Source organism: Entelurus aequoreus, linkage group LG01, assembly GCF_033978785.1.
Source record: "Entelurus aequoreus isolate RoL-2023_Sb linkage group LG01, RoL_Eaeq_v1.1, whole genome shotgun sequence".
Classification (NCBI taxonomy): domain Eukaryota; kingdom Metazoa; phylum Chordata; class Actinopteri; order Syngnathiformes; family Syngnathidae; genus Entelurus; species Entelurus aequoreus.
In genome coordinates, this window is record NC_084731.1 from 69,676,492 (window position 1) to 69,697,163 (window position 20,672).

The 20,672-nt window shown below is 39.6% G+C and overlaps 1 protein-coding gene across 1 annotated transcript in view; it reads left to right on the forward strand.

The window, feature by feature from the left end:
* The window catches only part of LOC133656329 (serine/threonine-protein kinase mTOR-like), a 274,420-nt gene that overhangs the window by 139,478 nt on the left and 114,270 nt on the right, over window positions 1-20,672 (forward strand). The window contains exon 14 of the mRNA XM_062057364.1: window positions 2,331-2,446. Coding sequence (XP_061913348.1) covers window positions 2,331-2,446 — 116 coding nt within the window. The remainder of the gene's footprint in view (window positions 1-2,330; window positions 2,447-20,672) is intronic.

A 20,672-nucleotide genomic window follows, 5' to 3' on the forward strand; every position in this document is an offset into this window, starting at 1 on the left:
CTATAATATGTATATGTACACATAAACAGTATATATATGAAAATGTGAGCAAATCTGCTGGGTCAAAAGTATAACATCAATTAGTAACATACATCAATTTTGGTGGTGTAGAAAAGTTACAATCAAATCAAATTAGCTTCATGGCATGGCCTCTTAACTTCATGTGAGTGATTGTGATTGACCATACCTGTAGATTTCTCTGAGCCCATTTAAATAGGGCTCATGTGATGCAGCCATTAGACTCGGTTACAAACGCGACAATGGGAAAGTCAAAGGAACTCAGCACAGTTCTGAAAAGACGAATCATTGACTTGAACAAGTCAGGAAAGTCACTTGGAGCCATTTTGAAGCAGCTTAAGGTCTCAAGAGCAACTGTGCAGACAATTGTTGGTAAGTATAAAGTGCATGGCACAGTTTTGTCACTGCCACTATCAGGAAGAAAACGCAAGCTATCACCTTCTGCTGAGAGAAAATTGGTCAGGATGATCAAGAGTCAACCGAGAACCACCAAAAAGCAGGTCTGCAATGAATTGGAAGCTGCTGGAACACAGGTGTCAGTGTCCACAGTCAAGCCTGTTTTGCATCGCCATGGACTGAGAGGCTACCTTGCAAGAAGGAAGCCCTTGCTCCAGAAGTGACACCTTAAGGCTTGTCTAAAGTTGGCTGCTGATCACATGGACACATATAAGACCTTCTGGAGGAGAGTTCTGTGGTCAGATGAAACAAAAATGGAGCTGTTTGGCCACAATACCCAGCAATATGTTTGGAGAAGAAAAGGTGAGGCCTTTAATCCCAGGAACACCGTGACTACCATCAAGCATGGTGGTGGTAGTATTATGCTCTGGGCCTGTTTGGCTGCCAATGGAACTGGTGCTTTACAGAGAGTAAATGGGACAATGAAAAAGGAGGATTACCTCCAAATTCTTCAGGACAAGCTAAAATCATCAGGCAGGAGGTTGGTTCTTGGGTGCAGTTGGGTGTTCCAACAGGACAATGACCCCTAACACACGTCAAAAGTGGTAAAGGAATGGCTAAATCTGGCTAGAATTATGGTTTTAGAATGGCCTTCCCAAAGTCCCGACTTAAACGTGTGGACAATGCTGAAGAAACAAGTCCATGTCAGAAAACCAACACATTTAGCTGAACTGCACTAATTTTGTCAAGAGGAGTGGTCAAAAATTCAAGCCGAAGCTTGTGGATGGCTACCAAAAGTGCCTTATTGCAGTGAAACTTGCCAAGGGACATGCAACCAAATATTAACATTGCTGTATGTATACTTTTGTGTGAAGAGTGTTTTGCATTTTTCCCATCATGCATTGTAGTGCCTTTAAATAAAGTTAAAGTACCACTGATAGTCCCACACATACTATGGGTGTAATTTAGAATTGTGTGTGGTGTTTGGACATGTTTTATAAAATCCACAAAGTTCAGTGAGCAGGTTGTGTTATGTGTGACCATGTGTGTTGACTTTTTGTGTTTCGTTTGCAGTTTGCACCGCGAGTGGGGAAGGTTGTTTGGATTGGGTCATATGAGTAAATTATGTGCTGTGTTCACTGTGCTTTGAAGGGAAATTAATGTTCATTGACTTGACGTTCACATATTGTCCACAAGGTTGGCAGATTTGTAGCAATTAGACCGTCATCTGTTTAAAATGAAGCTGTTGGCACCCTGCCGTTGTCTGGCGGGCCGTAGTTTGGACCCCCCTGGTTTAACTATTATAGTTTGTTGTTATGGGCCTAGTAATGAATAACCACACATTAACTAACTAACTATCATATTTAGATGAGAACAAGTTTGAGGAGATTTTGACAAGGCTGGGTGACATCACTAGTCAGAACAACTTAAAAACTGTAACAGCACAAACAAAAACATTTTACAGCACAAAAGTAGCATCCAGGAACGGCTGTGTCATTTTAATATATGCATTGTTTTTTGTGATTAATCACGTTAGTTAAATTTGACAGCCCTAAAGTTTAGTAAATAAAAGTTATTTATTGACTAAAGTGCGGTATTAATACTTCCATCTCCACCCTGCTTCCGTCTCATCCACTTTTTTTTTTACCTATTTCATTAGGAAACCAAGGTTTTTGTAAAAAGACGACTTTAACGACGATAAAACCAATTTTCAAGCTCTGGCTTCTCCTTGGCATTATCTCCAGCCTGCACAGTATTTGTTTACCAAGTAAACATGTGACAATGGCTAGCTATCCTGCCTTGCTCAATCAATGTGTGCCATAACATATGATATTATTTAACATGAAGACAATACAGTCTTGAACGTGTCATGTTTGTTGTTCATGTGCTTTCTACATGATAGTTTTCCCTTGCAGGGCACTGGGACAGCATGGAGGAATATACCTGCATGATCCCCAGGGACACCCACGACGGTGCCTTCTATAGGGCGGTGCTGGCGCTGCATCAGGATCTGTTCTCGCTGGCCCAGCAGGTATGTGGTCTTAAATGCACCCGAGGGAGCGGACCTCCACCCTCCCCCGCCCCATTCACCGGCTATTTCTGTAGAAAACCTCTCATAAAGACATGCCTTGACAATATGCTGTAGTTTCACACAGGTCTGGAATGAGCATTAGTGCATGAAGCTCATAGTAAAGATCTATATCCCAGACCCAGGTCCTCATAAAAGATATGTTGGACTATAATGGGACTCTTGGAGGATTATGGAACTCAGACCTTTTCAGCTTCACACAATTAACTTTCTTCCTGCTTGAAAGTCAGTCTCTCCAGGATTTTTTGTGATTTTTGAGGCCTAAAATCCCTGAATTCGCGGCATCTTTTTCAGAAAGTTGAGACAAAAGTTGCAATGTTTTGGGGCTGAATTTTTTTATTTTCATGAAGGGAATAAGCGGTAGAAAATGGATGGATGGATGGAACTTATGATTTTATGATCCTGCCTAAAAGTCTGTCCCTCCAGGATTTTGCAGGTTTCTTGTGATTGTTGAGGCATAAAATCCCTTAATTTGCTGCATCTTGTTCAAAAAGTTGCAGCATAAGTTGCAATGATTTGAGTCTTCATTTTTTTAAATATCATTAATTCAACTTATGATTTTATGATCCTGCCTAAAAGTCCAACCCTCCAGGATTTTGCTTTTTTTTGTGATTGTTGAGGCCTAAAACCCCTAAATTCGCAGCATCTTTTTCAGAAAGTTGAGACAAAAGTTGCAATGTTTTGAGGCTTAATTTTTTTTATTTTAACTTATGATTTTATGATCCTACCTAAAAGTCAGTGCCTCCAGGATTTGTTAGTTATTGTTGAGGCCTAAAAGGCCTGAATTCACAGCATCTTTTTCAGAAAGTTGCAGCGAAAGTTGCAATGTTTTGAATCTGAATTTTTTTTTAATATTATTGACTCAACTTATGATTTTATGATTTGCTTAAAAGTCAGTTTCTCCAGGATTTGTTTGTGATTGTTGAGGCCTAAAATCCCTGAATTCGCAGCATCTTGTTCAAAAAGTTGCAGCATAAATTGCAATGTTTTAAGTCCTCATTTTTTAAAATATCATTAAATCAACTTATGATTTTATGATTTGCTTAAAAGTAAGTATTTCTAGGCTTTTGTGATTGTTGAGACATAAAAGGCCTGAATTTGCAGCATCTTGTTCAGAAAATTGCCGCAAAAGTTGCAGTTTTGAGTCTTAATTTTTTTCGATGACATTAAATCAACTTATGATTTTATGATCCTGCCTAAAAGTCTAACCCTCCAGGATTTTGCATGTTTTTTGTGATTATTTAGGCCTAAAATTCCTGAATTTGCAGCATCTTTTTCAGAAAGTTGTAGCAAAAGTTGCAATTATTTTTTAATTTTTTTTCAGTATTATTGACTCGACTTATAATTTCATGATCTGCCTAAAAGTCTCTCCAGGATTTTGCTATCTTTTTTGTGATTGTTGAGGCCTAAAATCCCAAAATTTGCAACATCTTGTTCAGAAAGTTGCAGCGAAACTTGCAATGTTTTGAGTTTTAATTTTTTTCGATAACATTAAATCAACTTATGATTTTATGTTCCTGCCTAAAAGTCAGTTCCTCCAGAATTTTTTGGTGATTGTTGAGGCCTGAATTCTCTGAATTTGCAGCATCTTGGTTAGAGTGTCCGCCCTGAGATCGGTAGGTTGTGAGACCAAACCCCGGCCGAGTCATACCAAAGACTATAAAAAATGGGACCCATTACCTGCTTGGCACTCGGCATCAAGGGTTGGAATTGGGGGTTTAATCACCAAAAATTATTCCCGGGCGCGGCCACCACTGCTGTTCACTGCTCCCCTCACCTCCCAGGGGGTGATCAATGGTGATGGGTCAAATGCAGAGAATAATTTCGCCACACCTCGTGTGTGTGTGACAATCATTGGTACTTTAACTTAACTTTAGTCTTGTTCAAATAGTTGCGGCAAAAGTTGCAATTGTTTGAGTCTTAATTTTTTTCAATACCATTAAAGGCCTACTGAAACCCACTACTATTGACCACGCAGTCTGATAGTTTATATATCAATGATGAAATCTTAACATTGCAACACATGCCAAAACGGCCGGGTTAACTTATAAAGTGCAATTTTAAATTTCCCGCTAAACTTCCGGTTGAAAACGCCTTTGGATGATGACGTATGCGCGTGACGTAGCCAGTGAAACAGAAGTATCGGTACCCCATTGAATACAATACAAAATAGCTCGGTTTTCATCTCATAATTCCACAGTATTCTGGACATCTGTGTTGGTGAATCTTTTGCAATTTGTTTAATGAACAATGAAGACTGCAAAGAAGAAAGTTGTAGGTGGGATCGGTGTATTAGCGGCGGACTACAGCAACACAACCAGGAAGTCTTTGACTCGGATAGCAGACGCGCTAGCCGACGCTAGCCACCGACCGCACGGATGATCGTGGTGAAGTCCTTCGTCCTTCCGTCGATCGCTGGAACGCAGGTGAGCACGGGTGTTGATGAGCAGATGAGGGCTGGCTGGCGTAGGTGGAGCGCTAATGTTTTTATCATAGCTTTGTGAGGTCCCGTTATACTAAGTTAGCTTCAATGGCGTCGTTAGCAACAGCATTTTTAAGCTTCGCCAAGCTGGAAAGCATTAACCGTGTATTTACATGTCCCTGGTTTAATAGTATTGTTGATCTTCTGTCTATCCTTCCAGTCAGGGATTTATTTATTTTGTTTCTATATGCAGTTAAGCACGATGCTATCACGTTAGCTCCGTAGTTAAGTTAGCTTCAATGGCGTCATTAGCAACAGCATTTTAAAGCTTCGCCAGGCTGGAAAGCATTAACCGTGTATTTACATGTCCCTGGTTTAATAGTATTGTTGATCTTCTGTCTATCCTTCCAGTCAGGGATTTATTTATTTTGTTTCTATATGCAGTTAAGCACAATGCTATCACGTTAGCTCCGTAGCTAAAGTGTTTCGTCGATGTATTGTCGTGGAGATAAAAGTCACTGTGAATGTCCATTTCGCGTTCTCGACTCTCATTTTCAATAGGATATAGTATCCGAGGTGGTTTAAAATACAAATCCGTGATCCACAATAGAAAAAGGAGAGAGTGTGGAATCCAATGAGCTAGCTTATACCTAAGTTACGGTCAGAGCGAAAAAAGATTGCACTGCATTCTAGTCCGTCACTCTAACGTTCCTCATCCACAAATCTTTCATCCTCGCTCAAATTAATGGGGTAATCGTCGCTTTCTCGGTCCGAATCGCTCTAGCTGCATTGAAAACAATAGGAAAATATGAGGAGGCGACCAACTGACTACGTCACGCTACTTCCGGTAGGGGCAAGGCTTTTTTTTATCAGAGACCCTGGGCCCTATTCGGACTTTATCAGTGAATTCTCAGAGTTCGTTGCTGATCTAGTGACGCACGCCGACAATATAATCATAATGGGGGACTTTAATATCCATATGAATACCCCATCGGACCCTCAGTGCGTGGCGCTCCAAACCATAATTGATAGCTGTGGTCTTACACAAATAATACATGAACCCACACATCGCAACGGTAATACAATAGATCTAGTGCTTGTCAGGGGTGTCACCACCTCCAAAGTTATGATACTTCCATATACTAAAGTAATGTCCGATCATTACCTTATAAAATTTGAAGTTTTGACTCATTGTCAACAAGCTAATAATAATAATAACTGCTATAGCGGCCGCAACATTAATGCTGCCACAACGATGACTCTTGCTGACCTACTGCCTTTGGTAATGGCACCATTCCCAAATTATGTTGGCTCTATTGATAACCTCACTAACAACTTTGACGATGCCTTGCGCGAAATTATTGATAGTATAGCACCGCTAAAGCAAAAAAGGGCCCCTAAAAGGTGTACCCCATGGTTTACAGAAGAAATTAGAGCTCATAAACTATCATGTAGAAAACTGGAACGCAAATGGCGCGCGACTAAACTTGAGGTTTTCCATCAAGCATGGAGTGATAGTTTAATAACTTATAAATGCATGCTTACCTTAGCTAAAGCTAAATACTACTCAAATCTCATCCGCCTCAACAAAAACGATCCTAAATTTCTGTTTAGTACAGTAGCATCGCTAACCCAACAAGGGACTCCTCCCAGTAGCTCCACCCACTCGGCAGATGATTTTATGAATTTCTTTAATAAGAAAATTGAACTCATTAGAAAGGAGATTAAAGACAACGCATCCCAGCTACAACTGGGTTCTATTAACACAAATACGACTGTATATACGACGGACACTGCCCTCCAAAATAGTCTCTCTATTTTTGATGAAATAACATTAGAGGAATTATTACAGCGTGTAAGTGGGATAAAACAAACAACATGTTTACTTGACCCACTTCCTGGGAAACTTATCAAGGAACTGTTTGTATTATTAGGTCCATCAGTGTTAAATATTATAAACTTATCACTTTCCTCCGGCACTGTTCCCCTAGCATTCAAAAAAAGCGGTTATTCATCCTCTGCTCAAAAGACCTAACCTCGATCCTGACCTCATGGTAAACTACCGACCGGTCTCCCACCTTCCGTTTATTTCCAAAATTCTCAAAAAAATTGTTGCACAGCAGCTAAATGAACACTTAGTGACTAACAATCTCTGTGAACCTTTTCAATCCGGTTTCAGGGCAAATCACTCTACGGAGACAGCCCTCGCAAAAATGACTAATGATCTATTGCTAACGATGGATTCTGATGCGTCATCTATGTTGCTGCTTCTTGATCTTAGCGCCGCTTTCGATACCGTCGATCATAATATTTTATTAGAGCGTATCAAAACACGTATTGGTATGTCAGACTTAGCCTTGTCTTGGTTTAACTCTTATCTTACTGACAGGATGCAGTGTGTCTCCCATAACAATGTGACCTCAGACTATGTCAAGGTAACGTGCGGAGTTCCCCAGGGTTCGGTTCTTGGCCCTGCACTCTTTAATATTTACATGCTGCCGCTGGGTGACATCATACGCAAGTACGGTGTTAGCTTTCACTGTTATGCTGATGACACTCAACTCTACATGCCCCTAAAGCTGACCAACACGCCGGATTGTAGTCAGCTGGAGGCGTGTCTTAATGAAATTAAACAATGGATGTCCGCTAACTTTTTGCAACTCAACGCTAAGAAAACGGAAATGCTGATTATCGGTCCTGCTAGACACCAACATCTATTTAATAATACCACCTTAACATTTGACAACCAAACAATTACACAAGGCGACTCGGTAAAGAATCTGGGTATTATCTTCGACCCAACTCTCTCGTTTGAGTCACACATTAAGAGTGTTACTAAAACGGCCTTCTTTCATCTCCGTAATATCGCTAAAATTCGTTCCATCTTGTCCACTAGCGACGCTGAGATCATTATTCATGCGTTCGTTACGTCTCGTCTCGATTACTGTAACGTATTATTTTCGGGTCTCCCTATGTCTAGCATTAAAAGATTACAGTTGATACAAAATGCGAGAACACAAACAAGAACGTTTGATCATATTACGCCTATACTGGCTCACCTGCACTGGCTTCCTGTGCACTTAAGATGCGACTTTAAGGTTTTACTACTTACGTATAAAATACTACACGGTTTAGCTCCAGCCTATCTCGCCGATTGTATTGTACCATATGTCCCGACAAGAAATCTGCGTTCAAAGAACTCCGGCTTATTAGTGATTCCCAGAGCCAAAAAAAAGTCTGCGGGCTATAGAGCGTTTTCTATTCGGGCTCCAGTACTCTGGAATGCCCTCCCGGTAACAGTTAGAGATGCTACCTCAGTAGAAGCATTTAAGTCCCATCTTAAAACTCATTTGTATAATCTAGCCTTTAAATAGACCCCCCTTTTTTAGACCAGTTGATCTGCCGTTTCTTTTCTTCTCTCCTCTTCTCCCCTGTCCCTTGCGAGGGGGAGTTGCTGGCTGTCCAGAGTCGGGACCCCGGGTGGACCACTAGCCTGTGCATCGGTTGGGGACATCTCTGCGCTGCTGACCTGTCTCCGCTCGGGATGGTTTCCTGTTGGCCCCGCTGTGGACTGGACTCTCGCTGATGTGTTGGATCCACTGTGGACTGGACTTTCACAATGTTATGTCAGACCCACTCGACATCCATTGCTTTCGGTCTCCCCTAGAGGGGGGGGGGGGGTTACCCACATATGCGGTCCTCTCCAAGGTTTCTCATAGTCATTCACCGACGTCCCACTGGGGTGAGTTTTTCCTTGCCCGTATGTGGGCTCTGTACCGAGGATGTCGTTGTGGCTTGTACAGCCCTTTGAGACACTTGTGATTTAGGGCTATATAAATAAACATTGATTGATTGAAAAGTTGCGAACTTTATCTTCGTTGTTCTATACTAAATCCTTTCAGCAAAAATATGGCAATATCGCGAAATGATCAATTATGACACATAGAATGGATCTGCTATCCCCGTTTAAATAAAAAAAAAAAATTTCAGTAGGCCTTTAAATCAACTTGGGATTTTGTGATCCGCTTAAAAGTCAGTCTCTTTCGGATATTTTTGTGATTGTTGAGGCCTAAAATCCCTGAATTCGCAGCATCTTTTTCAAAAACGATGCAGCAAAAGTTGCAATGTTTTGAGTCTTAATTTTTTTCAATATTATTGACTTAACTTATGATTTTATGATCCTGCCTCAAAGTCAGTCTCTTTAGGATTTGTTTGTGATTGTTGAGGCCTAAAATCCCTGAATTCGCAGCATCTTTTTCAAAAACGATGCAGCAAAAGTTGCAATGTTTTGAGTCTTAATTTTTTTCAATATTATTGACTTAACTTATGATTTTATGATCCTACCTAAAAGTCAGTCCCTCCTGGATTTGTTTGTGATCGTTGAGGCCTAAAATGCCTGAATTCGCAGCATCTTTTTCCAAAACGTTGCAGCAAAAGTTGCAATGTTTTGAGTCTTAATTTTTTTCAATATTATTGACTTAACTTATGATTTTATGATCCTGCCTCAAAGTCAGTCTCTTTAGGATTTGTTTGTGATTGTTGAGGCCTAAAATCCCTGAATTCATAGCATCTTGTTCAGAAAGTTGTGGTAAAAGTAACAATGTTTTGAGTCTTCATTTTTTTTGGTAACATTAAATCAACTTATGATTTTATGATCCTGCCTAAAAGTCCGTTTCTCCAGGATTTTGCAATTTTTTTTGTGATTGTTGAGGCCTAAAATCCCTGAATTTGCAGCATATTTTCCAAAACGTTGCAGCAAAAGTTGCAATGTTTTTATGCTTGACTTTTTTCAGTATCATCGAATCTGTCATGATCCGTTACTCGGATCATGGCATGATGTATGTTTTTGGTAATGTTTCTGTGTTAGTCTGTTTCCTGGGTGCACACTCTTTCCCTGTTTACTGTTGGTTTCCATGGGCACTGATTCTCCTCACCTGTCTTAGTTTAGCAATTAGTGTTCCCACCAGGTGTTTTGGTTAATCACTCCCCTTTATAGTGTGCGGTCACCCAGCAGTAGTTCAATGAATCAATCAATGTTTATTTATATAGCCCTAAATCACAAGTGTCTCAAAGGGCTGTACAAGCCACAACGACATCCTCGGTACAGAGCCCACATACGGGCAAGGAAAACTCACCCCAGTGGGACGTCAATGGGAATGACTATGAGAAACCTTGGAAAGGACCGCATATGTGGGTAACCCCCCCCCCCCCCCCCCCCCCCCTCTAGGGGAGACCGAAAGCAATGGATGTCGAGTGGGTCTGACATAATATTGTGAAAGTCCAACACATCAGCGAAAGTCCAGTCCATGGTGGGGCCAGCAGGAACCATCCCGAGCGGAGACGGGTCAGCAGCGTAGAGATGTCCCCATCCGATGAACAGGCTAGCGGTCCAGAGTAGAAAAGAAAAGAAAATAAACGGCAGATCAACTGGTCTAAAAAGGGAGTCTATTTAAAGGCTAGAGTATACAAATGAGTTTTAAGATGAGACTTAAATGCTTCTACTGAGGTAGCATCTCTAACTTTTACCGGGAGGGCATTCCAGAGTATTGGAGCCCGAATAGAAAACGCTCTATAGCCCGCAGACTTTTTTTGGGCTCTGGGAATCACTAATAAGCCGGAGTTCTTTGAACGCAGATTTCTTGCCGGGACATATGGTACAATACAATCGGCAAGATAGGCAGGAGCTTGACCGTGTAGTATTTTATACGTAAGTAGTAAAACCTTAAAGTCGCATCTTAGGTGCACAGGAAGCCAGTGCAAGTGAGCCAGTATAGGCGTAATATGATCAAACTTTCTTGTTTTTGTCAAAAGTCTAGCAGCCGCATTTTGTACCATCTGTAATCTTTTAATGCTAGACATAGGGAGGCCCGAAAATAAAACGTTACAGTAATCGAGACGAGATGTAACGAACGCATGGATAATGATCTCAGCATCGCTTGTGGACAAAATGGAACAAATTTTAGCGATATTACGGAGATGAAAGAAGGCCGTTTTAGTAACACTTTTAATGTGTGACTCAAACGAGAGAGTTGGGTCGAAGATAATACCTAGATTCTTTACAGAGTCGCCTTGTTTAATTGTTTGGTTGTCAAATGTTAAGGTGGTATTATTAAATAGATGTCGGTGTTGAGCAGGACCGATAATCAGCATTTCCGTTTTCTTAGCGTTGAGTTGCAAAAAGTTAGCGGACATCCATTGTTTAATTTCATTAAGACACGCCTCCAGCTGACTACAATCCGGCGTGTTGGTCAGCTTTAGGGGCATGTAGAGTTGGGTGTCATCCGCATAACAGTGAAAGCTAACACCGTATTTGCTTATGATGTCACCTAGCGGCAGCATGTAAATACTAAAGAGTGCAGGGCCAAGAACCGAACCCTGGGGAACTCCGCACGTTACCTTAACATAGTCCGAGGTCACATTGTTATGGGAGACACACTGCATCCTGTCAGTAAGATAAGAGTTAAACCAAGACAAGGCTAAGTCTGACATCCCAATACGCGTTTTGATACGCTCTAATAAAATATTATGATCAACAGTATCGAAAGCGGCACTAAGATCAAGAAGCAGCAACATAGATGACGCATCAGAATCCATCGTTAGCAATAGATCATTAGTCATTTTTGCGAGGGCTGTCTCCGTAGAGTGATTTGCCCTGAAACCGGATTGAAAAGGTTCACAGAGATTGTTAGACGCTAAGTGTTCATTTAGCTGCTGTGCGACAATTTTTTCGAGGATTTTCGAGATAAACGGAAGGTGGTTCACCATGAGGTCAGGATCGAGGTTAGGTCTTTTGAGTAGAGGATGAATAACCGCTTTTTTGAATGCTAGGGGAACAGTACCAGAGGAAAGTGATAAGTTTATAATATTTAACACTGATGGACCTAATAAAACAAAAAGCTCCTTGATGAGTTTCCCAGGAATTGGGTCAAGTAAACATGTTGTTTGTTTTGTCCCATTTACACATTTTAACAATTCCTCCAATGTTATTTCATCAAAGAGGGAGAAACTATTTTGGAGGGCAGTGTCCGTCGTATATACAGTCGTATCTGTGTTAATAGAACCCAGTTGTAGCTGAGATGCATTGTCTTTAATGTCTTTTCTAATGACTTCAATTTTCTTATTAAAGAAATTCATAAAGTCATCTGCTGAGTGGGTGGAGCTACTGGGAGGAGTCCCTTGTTGGGTTAGCGATGCTACTGTACTAAACAAAAATTTAGGATCATTTTTGTTGAGGTGGATGAGATTTGAGTAATATTTAGCTTTAGCTGAGGTAAGCATGCGTTTATAAGTTATTAAACTATCACTCCATGCTTGATGGAAAACCTCAAGTTTAGTCGCACACCATTTGCGTCCCAGCTTTCTACATGATAATTTCTGGGCTTTAGTTTCTTCTGTAAACCATGGGGTACGCCTTTTAGGGGCCCTTTTTAGCTTTAGCGGTGCTACACTATCAATGGTGTCGCGCAGGGCGTCGTTAAAGTTGTTAGTGAGGTTATCAATAGAGCCCACATAATTTGGGAATGGTGCCATTACCGAAGGCAGTAGGTCAGTAAGAGTCGTCGTTGTGGCAGCATTAATGTTGCGGCTGCTATAGTAGTTATTATTATTATTATTAGTTTGTTGACAATGAGTCAGAACTTAGAATTTTATAAGGTAATGATCGGACATTACTTTAGTGTACGGGAGTATCGTAACTTTGGAGGCGGTGACACCCCTGACAAGCACTAGATCTATCGTATTACCGTTGCGATGCGTGGGTTCATTTATTATTTGTGTAAGACCACAGCTATCAATTATAGTCTGGAGCGCCACGCATGGAGGGTCCGATGGGGTATTCATATGGATGTTAAAGTCTCCCATTATGATTATATTGTCGGCGTGCGTCACTAGATCAGCAACGAACTCTGAAAATTCATTGATAAAGTCTGAATAGGGCCCTGGGGGGCGGTAGATGACAGCCAGGTGCAGAGGCAGCGGTGTGACAAACCTCACAGTAAGCACCTCAAACGAGTTATATTTATTATTTAGGTCCGAGGTAAGGCTAAAGTTTTTGTTGTATATTAGTGCAACACCCCCTCCCCTTTTAATGGGACGGGCAATATGCGTTCCCGTATAGCCAGGAGGAGACGCCTCACCCAGCGCAAAAAATTCGTCTGGTTTGAGCCAGGTCTCGGCTAGACCAACGACATCAAGATTGTTGTCTCTAATGACTTCATTAACTAATAACGTTTTGGAAGACAATGACCTTATGTTTAAAAAGCCCATATTATAGGTAGTGGGCTGTTTTGAGGAGATTTTGTTGAAAGTATCCGTAGTAGCAATATTAATAATGTTACGTGTGATTGTAGAGGCCGAAATGATTGAATTTGCGGCAGCTTTTTGAAAAAGTTGCGGCAAAAGTTGTAATGTTTTGAGTCTTAATTTTTTTCAATATCATTAAATCAATTTATGATTTTATGATCCGCTTAAAAGTCCAATACTCCAAAAGTTTGCAGGATTTTTTGTGATTGTTGAGACCTAAAATTCCTGAATTCACTGCATCTTTTTCAGAAAGTTGTGGCAAAAGTTGCAATGTTTTGAGTCTTAATTTTTTTCATTAACATTAAATCAACTTATGATTTTATGATCCTGCCTCAAAGTCACTCTCCAGGATTTTTTTGGTGATTGTTGAGGCCTAAAATCTTAGAATTCATGGCATCTTTTTCAGAAAGTGGCGGCAAAAGTTGCAATGTTTTGAGGTTTAATTTTTTTCACATCATGAAATCAACTTATGATTAGGGATGTCCGATAATGGCTTTTTGCCGATATCCGATATTCCGATATTGTCCAACTCTTTAATTACCGATACCGATACCGATATCAACCGATATATGCAGTCGTGGAATTAACACATTATTATGCCTAATTTGGACAACCAGGTATGGTGAAGATAAGGTACTTTTTAAAAAAATTAGTAAAATAAGATAAATAAATTAAAAACATTTTCTTGAATAAAAAAGAAAGTACAACAATATAAAAACAGTTACATAGAAACTAGTAATGAATGAAAATTAGTAAAATTAACTGTTAAAGGTTAGTACTATTAGTGGACCAAGAGCACGCACAATCATGTGTGCTTACGGACTGTATCCCTTGCAGACTGTATTGATATATATTGATATATAATGTAGGAACCAGAATATTAATAACAGAAAGAAACAACCCTTTTGTGTGAATGAGGGGAGGGAGGTTTTTTGGGTTGGTGCACTAATTGTAAGTGTATCTTGTGTTTTCTATGTTGATTTAATAAAGAATAAAAAAAATAAAAAAATAAAAACCGATACCGATAATAAAAAAACCGATACCGATAATTTCCTATATTACATTTTAACGCATATATCGGCCGATATTATCGGACATCTCTACTTATGATTTTATGATTCTGCCTAAAATTCAGTACCTCCAGGATTTTTTTGTGATTGTTGAGGCCTAAAGGCCTGAATTTGCAGCATCTTTTTCAGAAAATTGTTGCAAAGTCGCAATGTTTTGAGTCTTAATTTTTTCCGGAATCATTAAATCAACTTATGGTTTTATAATCCCGCTTAAAAGTCAGTCTCCCCAGGATTTTGCAATCTTTTTTGTGATTGTTGAGGCCTAAAATCCTTGAATTTGTATCATATTTTTCAGAAAGTTGCGGCAAAAGTAGCAATTTTTTTAGGCTTAATTTTTTCCAATATCATTAAATCGACTTATGATTTTATGATCCGCTTAAAAGTCAAATCCTCCAAAACTTTGCAGGTTTTTTTGTGATTGTTGAGACCTAAAATCCCTGAATTCGCAGCATCTTTTTCAGAAAGTTGTGGCAAAAGTTGCAATGTTTTGAGTCTGAATTTTTTTCATTAACATTAAATCAACTCATGATTTTATGATCCTGCCTAAAAGTCAGTCCCTCCAGGATTTTTTTGTGATTGTCGAAACCTAAAGGCCTGAATTTGCAGCATCTTTTTCAGAAAATTGTTGCAAAGTCGCAATGTTTTGAGTCTTAATTTTTTACGGAATCATTAAATCAATTTATGGTTTTATAATCCTGCTTAAAAGTCAGTCCCTCCACGATTTTGCAATCTTTTTTGTGATTGTTGAGGCCTAAAATCCCTGAATTTGCAGCATGTTTTTCAGAAAGTTGCGGCAAAAGTTGCAATTTTTTTAGGCTTGATTTTTTCCAATATCATTAAATGAACTTATGATTTTATGATCCGCTTCAAAGTCCAATTCTCCAAAACTTTGCAGGCTTTTTTGTGATTGTTGAGACCTAAAATCCTTGAATTTGCAGCATCTTTTTCAGAAAGTTGTGGCAAAAGTTGCAATGTTTTGAGTCTTAATTTTTTTCATTAAAATTAAATCAACTAATGATTTTATGATCATGCCTCAAAGTCACTCTCCAGGATTTTTTTGGTGATTGTTGAGGCCTAAAAGGCCTACATTTTTTAGCATCTTGTTCAGAAAGTTGTGGTAAAAGTTGCAATGTTTTGTGGGTTTTTATTTTTCGATAACATTAAATCAACTTATGACTTTATGATCCTGCCTAAAAGTCTGACCCTGCAGTATCTTGCAGGGTTTTTGTGATTGTTGAGGCCTATAAAATAAAATTAGCTAAGAAAAGACCCCAATATTTGCAGACAAATGCAATTGTATTCTTAGAATGTCACCCAGGAAGGTTTTTACACATTCCCCTTGAATGCATGTGGTTTGTTTGCAGAAGACTTGCTGACACTTTCATCTAAAACTTTCTCAGGAGTGAAAGTTGTCAGCAAGCATAGACGTAGGCATCCATCTCATCACTGGGCTGTCCAAAGTGTGGCCACAGCTTCATTTTAAAGACTCATGGCACTTTTTAAAAAACAACATAGAATGTGGAAGTGATCTAGTGTATTGAAAGTCCAAATAATATGACTTATTTGTAACACTTTTATGAGTGGGGGCCTTTAGTCTGATTGTTTTAATCATACTGATTTAAAATCAATATTATGAATTATTGACCGATTTAAGGCTCCAATGATGTCACATTAGATATGCCACTTTATTTTCTAAGGGGGAAATACTGAATATTTTGTGTTTTTGCCTTAAACATTCAGTTCAGTTTATTTGGACCGTGCATACGATACAATGTGATGCATCACACAAATCCAGTTGTTTCATTACAGCACGGCCGAAAAGGAGTAAGAAGAAGCAGAGCTTATTTAATCCTTCCCCTTTTCATACCATAGCAATTTGTATCCCATTTCCTTGTTCTCTATAACAGAACAGTGAACAAATAAATACAATACCATAGTAAGCAAACAAATACTAAATACATACTGTAAATAATCTTTGTCTCAATAAAAAAAAAAAAAGGGTTCAAGATTTTAATCAAAAAACAGGGTTTTCTTTAACAAAAAGAGCGTAACACGTTAAAAACAACTTTATGTCAAGAGATAGATCTGAAATTGATCTATAGATATTTTAAAGTTAAATACCAATCATAGTCCCACACACACTAGGTGTGGTGAAATTACCCTCTGCATTTGACCCATCCCCTTGTTCACCCCCTGGGAGGTGAGGGGAGCAGTGAGCAGCAGCGGCGGCCGCGCCCGGGAATAATTTTTGGTGATTTAACCCCCAATTCCAACCCTTGATGCTGAGTGCCAAGCAGGGAGGCAACGGCTCCCATTTTTATAGTCTTTGGTATGACTCGGCCGGGGTTTGAACTCACAACCTACCCATCTCAGGGCGGACACTTTAACCACTAGACCACTGAGTAGGTGTAGCAGTGAAAGTAGGAACAAAAATACTATTTGACTTGTTTTTAAGGGACCTTCTTGGATCCCCGGGACCTTTAACGTTCACCAAAATGGAGGGTTATATATATATATGTAAAGTTTGGACCCCCCTGGTATAGCAGTTAAAGTACAAGAGCTTGTACGCTGAAATTAAGTTGCATGATTAATTTAAGTGTGTGCTAGATTATTTGTTGTGATGAATCACATGAGGTAACTTAAAAACAATATACAGCATTAGAAAATGTTCCGTGTGGTCCAAAAGTATATGTTGTTGTGGCGTAGTCCAGCGTGACCCGCCAGGCGGCGTCCGACGTGACCCAGCTGCGGTGATGTCACCACCGCCGCTCCTAGTGCACGCGAGCGTGACCAGTGGTCAACACCTGCTGCTCCTATTTCCTCTCCTTCATCCGCCGCATCTCCTCTCCCCTGCGTGGCCAGAGAGTGGATCCAGGTGTGGCCGCCATGAATAATGAGGGATGAGAAGCAGATGGAGCTTAGACGTTGACATGAGCTCAGTCCTTTCTTCCGGATGTTTCTCCTAATCCTCAAGCTTATACTTCTTTTGATTTGGCCTCTGTCCTTTACCTCCTACGTGCAGACGTCCCACAATGCACCTCGGTGTCTGCGGCCAACGCTGTAGACTGTCCATGGAGGGTGATCTAGGCGAGGGGGGTCCAAAGTCAACATTTTCAATATATTATTAAAAAATTGAATAAAATAGCAAATGGGTAAAAAAGTTGCAATATTGTCAGTAATAACATAAACTTTTTTTTTTAAACTGTCATTGCTAATAAATGAATCAAAATTTATGTTTTTATGAATTGTTAACCCATTCCAGACTTTAATTACTTCACATCAAATATTCCACTTTAAAATATTTTGGGGGAAAATATTGCATATTGCAATTAAAAAAACAAGTTTTCCATGACAAAAAGTGCATAAAAAAAGAAAAACTTAAATCATCGAAAAAATTTGAAAATTATCTAGTGCTTTAAGCCATGGAAGTAAAAATAAAAGTATGACTAATTTTTAACAATTTTATGAGTGGGACCCTTTTTGATCCCCAAGATTAATTAACTGTCATTGTTAAGGCAGCACGGTGGAAGAGGGGTTAGAGCGTCTGCCTCACAATACGAAGGTCCTGAGTAGTCGTGAGTTCAATCCCGGCCTCGGGATCTTTTTGTGTGGAGTTTGCATGTTCTCCCCGTGACTGCGTGGGTTCCCTCCGGGTACTCCGGCTTCCTCCCACCTCCAAAGACATGCACCTGGGGATAGGTTGATTGGCAACACTAAATTGGCCCTAGTGTGTGAATGTGAGTGTGAATGTTGTCTGTCTATCTGTGTTGGCCCTGCGATGAGGTGGCGACTTGTCCAGGGTGTATCCCGCCTTCCGCCCGATTGTAGCTGAGATAGGCTCCAGCGCCCCCCGCGACCCCGAAGGGAATAAGCGGTAGAAAATGGATGGATTGTTAAGGAAATAATAATGAATTAAAATCAGTGTTATGAATTATTAACCTATTCAAGGTTCCAATTACTTCACATCAAATAATCCATTTTGGAATATTTTGGGGGAAAATATTGTATATTGCAATAAAAAAAAAAGTTTTCCATGACAAAATGCGCATAAAACAAACCCTAAGCCCCCAAAAAAAACATTTAAAAAAACCTATAATCATCAAATAAATCTGAAAATGATCTAGTGTTTTAAGCCGTGAAAGTAAAACAAAGTTGAAACAAAAATATATTTGACTTTTTTTAACAATTTTATGGGAGGGACCCCTTTTGATTCTCAAGAATTTTAGTGGTATACTTTTTTTAACTGTCCCCAAGAATTTTTGTGTGATTTTTATTTTTTAAACAGTCATTTTTAAGAAAATAATAATGATTTAAAATCAATGTTATGAATTATTGACATATTCAAGTCTCCAATTACTTCACATCAAATATTACACTTTGCAATATTTGTGGGTGTATAATGTACACACACACACACACACACACACACTACCTTGTGTTAGTCCACTGCTGTGTGTATAATGTACACACACACTACCTTGTGTTAGTCCACTGCTGTGTGTATAATGTACACACACACACACACACACACACGACCTTGTGTTAGTCCACTGCTGTGTGTATAATGTACACACACACACACTACCTTGTGTTAGTCCACTGCTGTGTGTATAATACACACACACACACGGCCTTGTGTTAGTCCACTGCTGTGTGTATAATGTACACACACACACACACACGACCTTGTGTTAGTCCACTGCTGTGTGTATAATGTACACACACACACACTACATTGTGTTAGTCCACTGCTGTGTGTATAATGTACACACACACACACACACACTACCTTGTGTTAGTCCACTGCTGTGTGTATAATGTACACACACAGTATTTATCCAGATATGTAAGAAGTCAACCTCGTTGTAACCTCTACCCACAATCCCCTGCTGCTGTGGTGCAGGCCTGCATAGGTGTTTTGGCATGCCTTTTCCTTCCCCGTGGAACAATAATTACTGCTCTCAAGCAGTCCTCCTCACACATTCACCCTCGCACTATTAACAGCTTATTATAAGTGTTATAAGTAAGAAACTGTTGTGAGTCTACAATATCTGGCAGCAGTTTTTATTGTGTTGTCTAAGTAGACTTTGTATAGAGTAGAGCAGGGACTTCAGCCTTTTCCAGGTCAGGGACCTCCAAACTAACACAGAATAATACTGTATTTTCTGGACTATAGGGCGCCACATCTAGTAAATGTGAAAATAACAAATATTTTTCTGTATATATGCCGCAGATATATAGGTTGTGAAATTAGTTATTTACACAGAAATGTTTATTTACATACCTTAAATGTTTCCAAACGGTTTCTGTAACGCGGCAGTAAAACGGATGATCAAACAAAACAGAAGTCATGGTCATGGACCCACTAACTGCGCAAGCTAGCGCTCCAATCAGCTAAACACACTCAATAACTCCACGGTGACATTTTGGTGAATTTACTGAGGAATTTGTGAAAGTGAAACAATACAAAAATAATGCTGTTGTAAGTTAATAATACTGACACAGACACTCATAAAGCTGTTAGCATATTAGCTAATGCATGATCACATTACGATAGCGCGTACAAATATGCATGAAAACACTCCTACAGACATCACACATGGGACGCTTTAGTAAGTAAGAATTGTTTTAGTTAGCGTATTTTTCGGATTATAAATCACAGTTTTTTGCATAGTTTGGCCGGCGGTGCGATTTATACTCTGGAGCGATTTATATGTGAAATTATTAACACATTACGGCGCATTGTCTACCTTTGGAGTTGGCAGAGTTGTTTAGAAGCGACACCGAGGAAGAACATTTCATGGGATTTAGCAATTAGGAGTGACAGATTGTTTGGTAAACGTGTAGCATGTTCTATATGTTATAGTGATTTGAATGACTCTTACCATAATATGTTACGTTAACATACCAGGCACATTCTCAGTTGGTTATTTATGCGTCATATAACGTACACTTATTCAGCCGGTTGTTCACTATTCTTAATTATTTTAAATTGCCTTTCAAATGTCTATTCTTGGTGTTGGATTTTATCAAATACATTTCCCCCAAAAAATGCGACTTATACTCTTTTGCAACTAATATATGTTTTTTTCCATCTTTATTATGCATTTTCGGCCGGTGCGATTTATACTACGGAGCGATTTATAATCCGAAAAATACGGTATATTGTAAAATTTACAAACGTTGCTTGGAGTGATGAATGAAGAATCCATACCAGTAAAAACATTATGGACGGCTAGAAGACGGAACGGCACTTGCACTTCCGGTTCAAAGCTCAGTCTAAACAAGAGGACAATGCAGCACCTGCAGTGAGCGAATTAGTCCAAAAGGGGGCGCCATAGTACAAATAATAACACGCCTATTTGGCAGGGCTGTG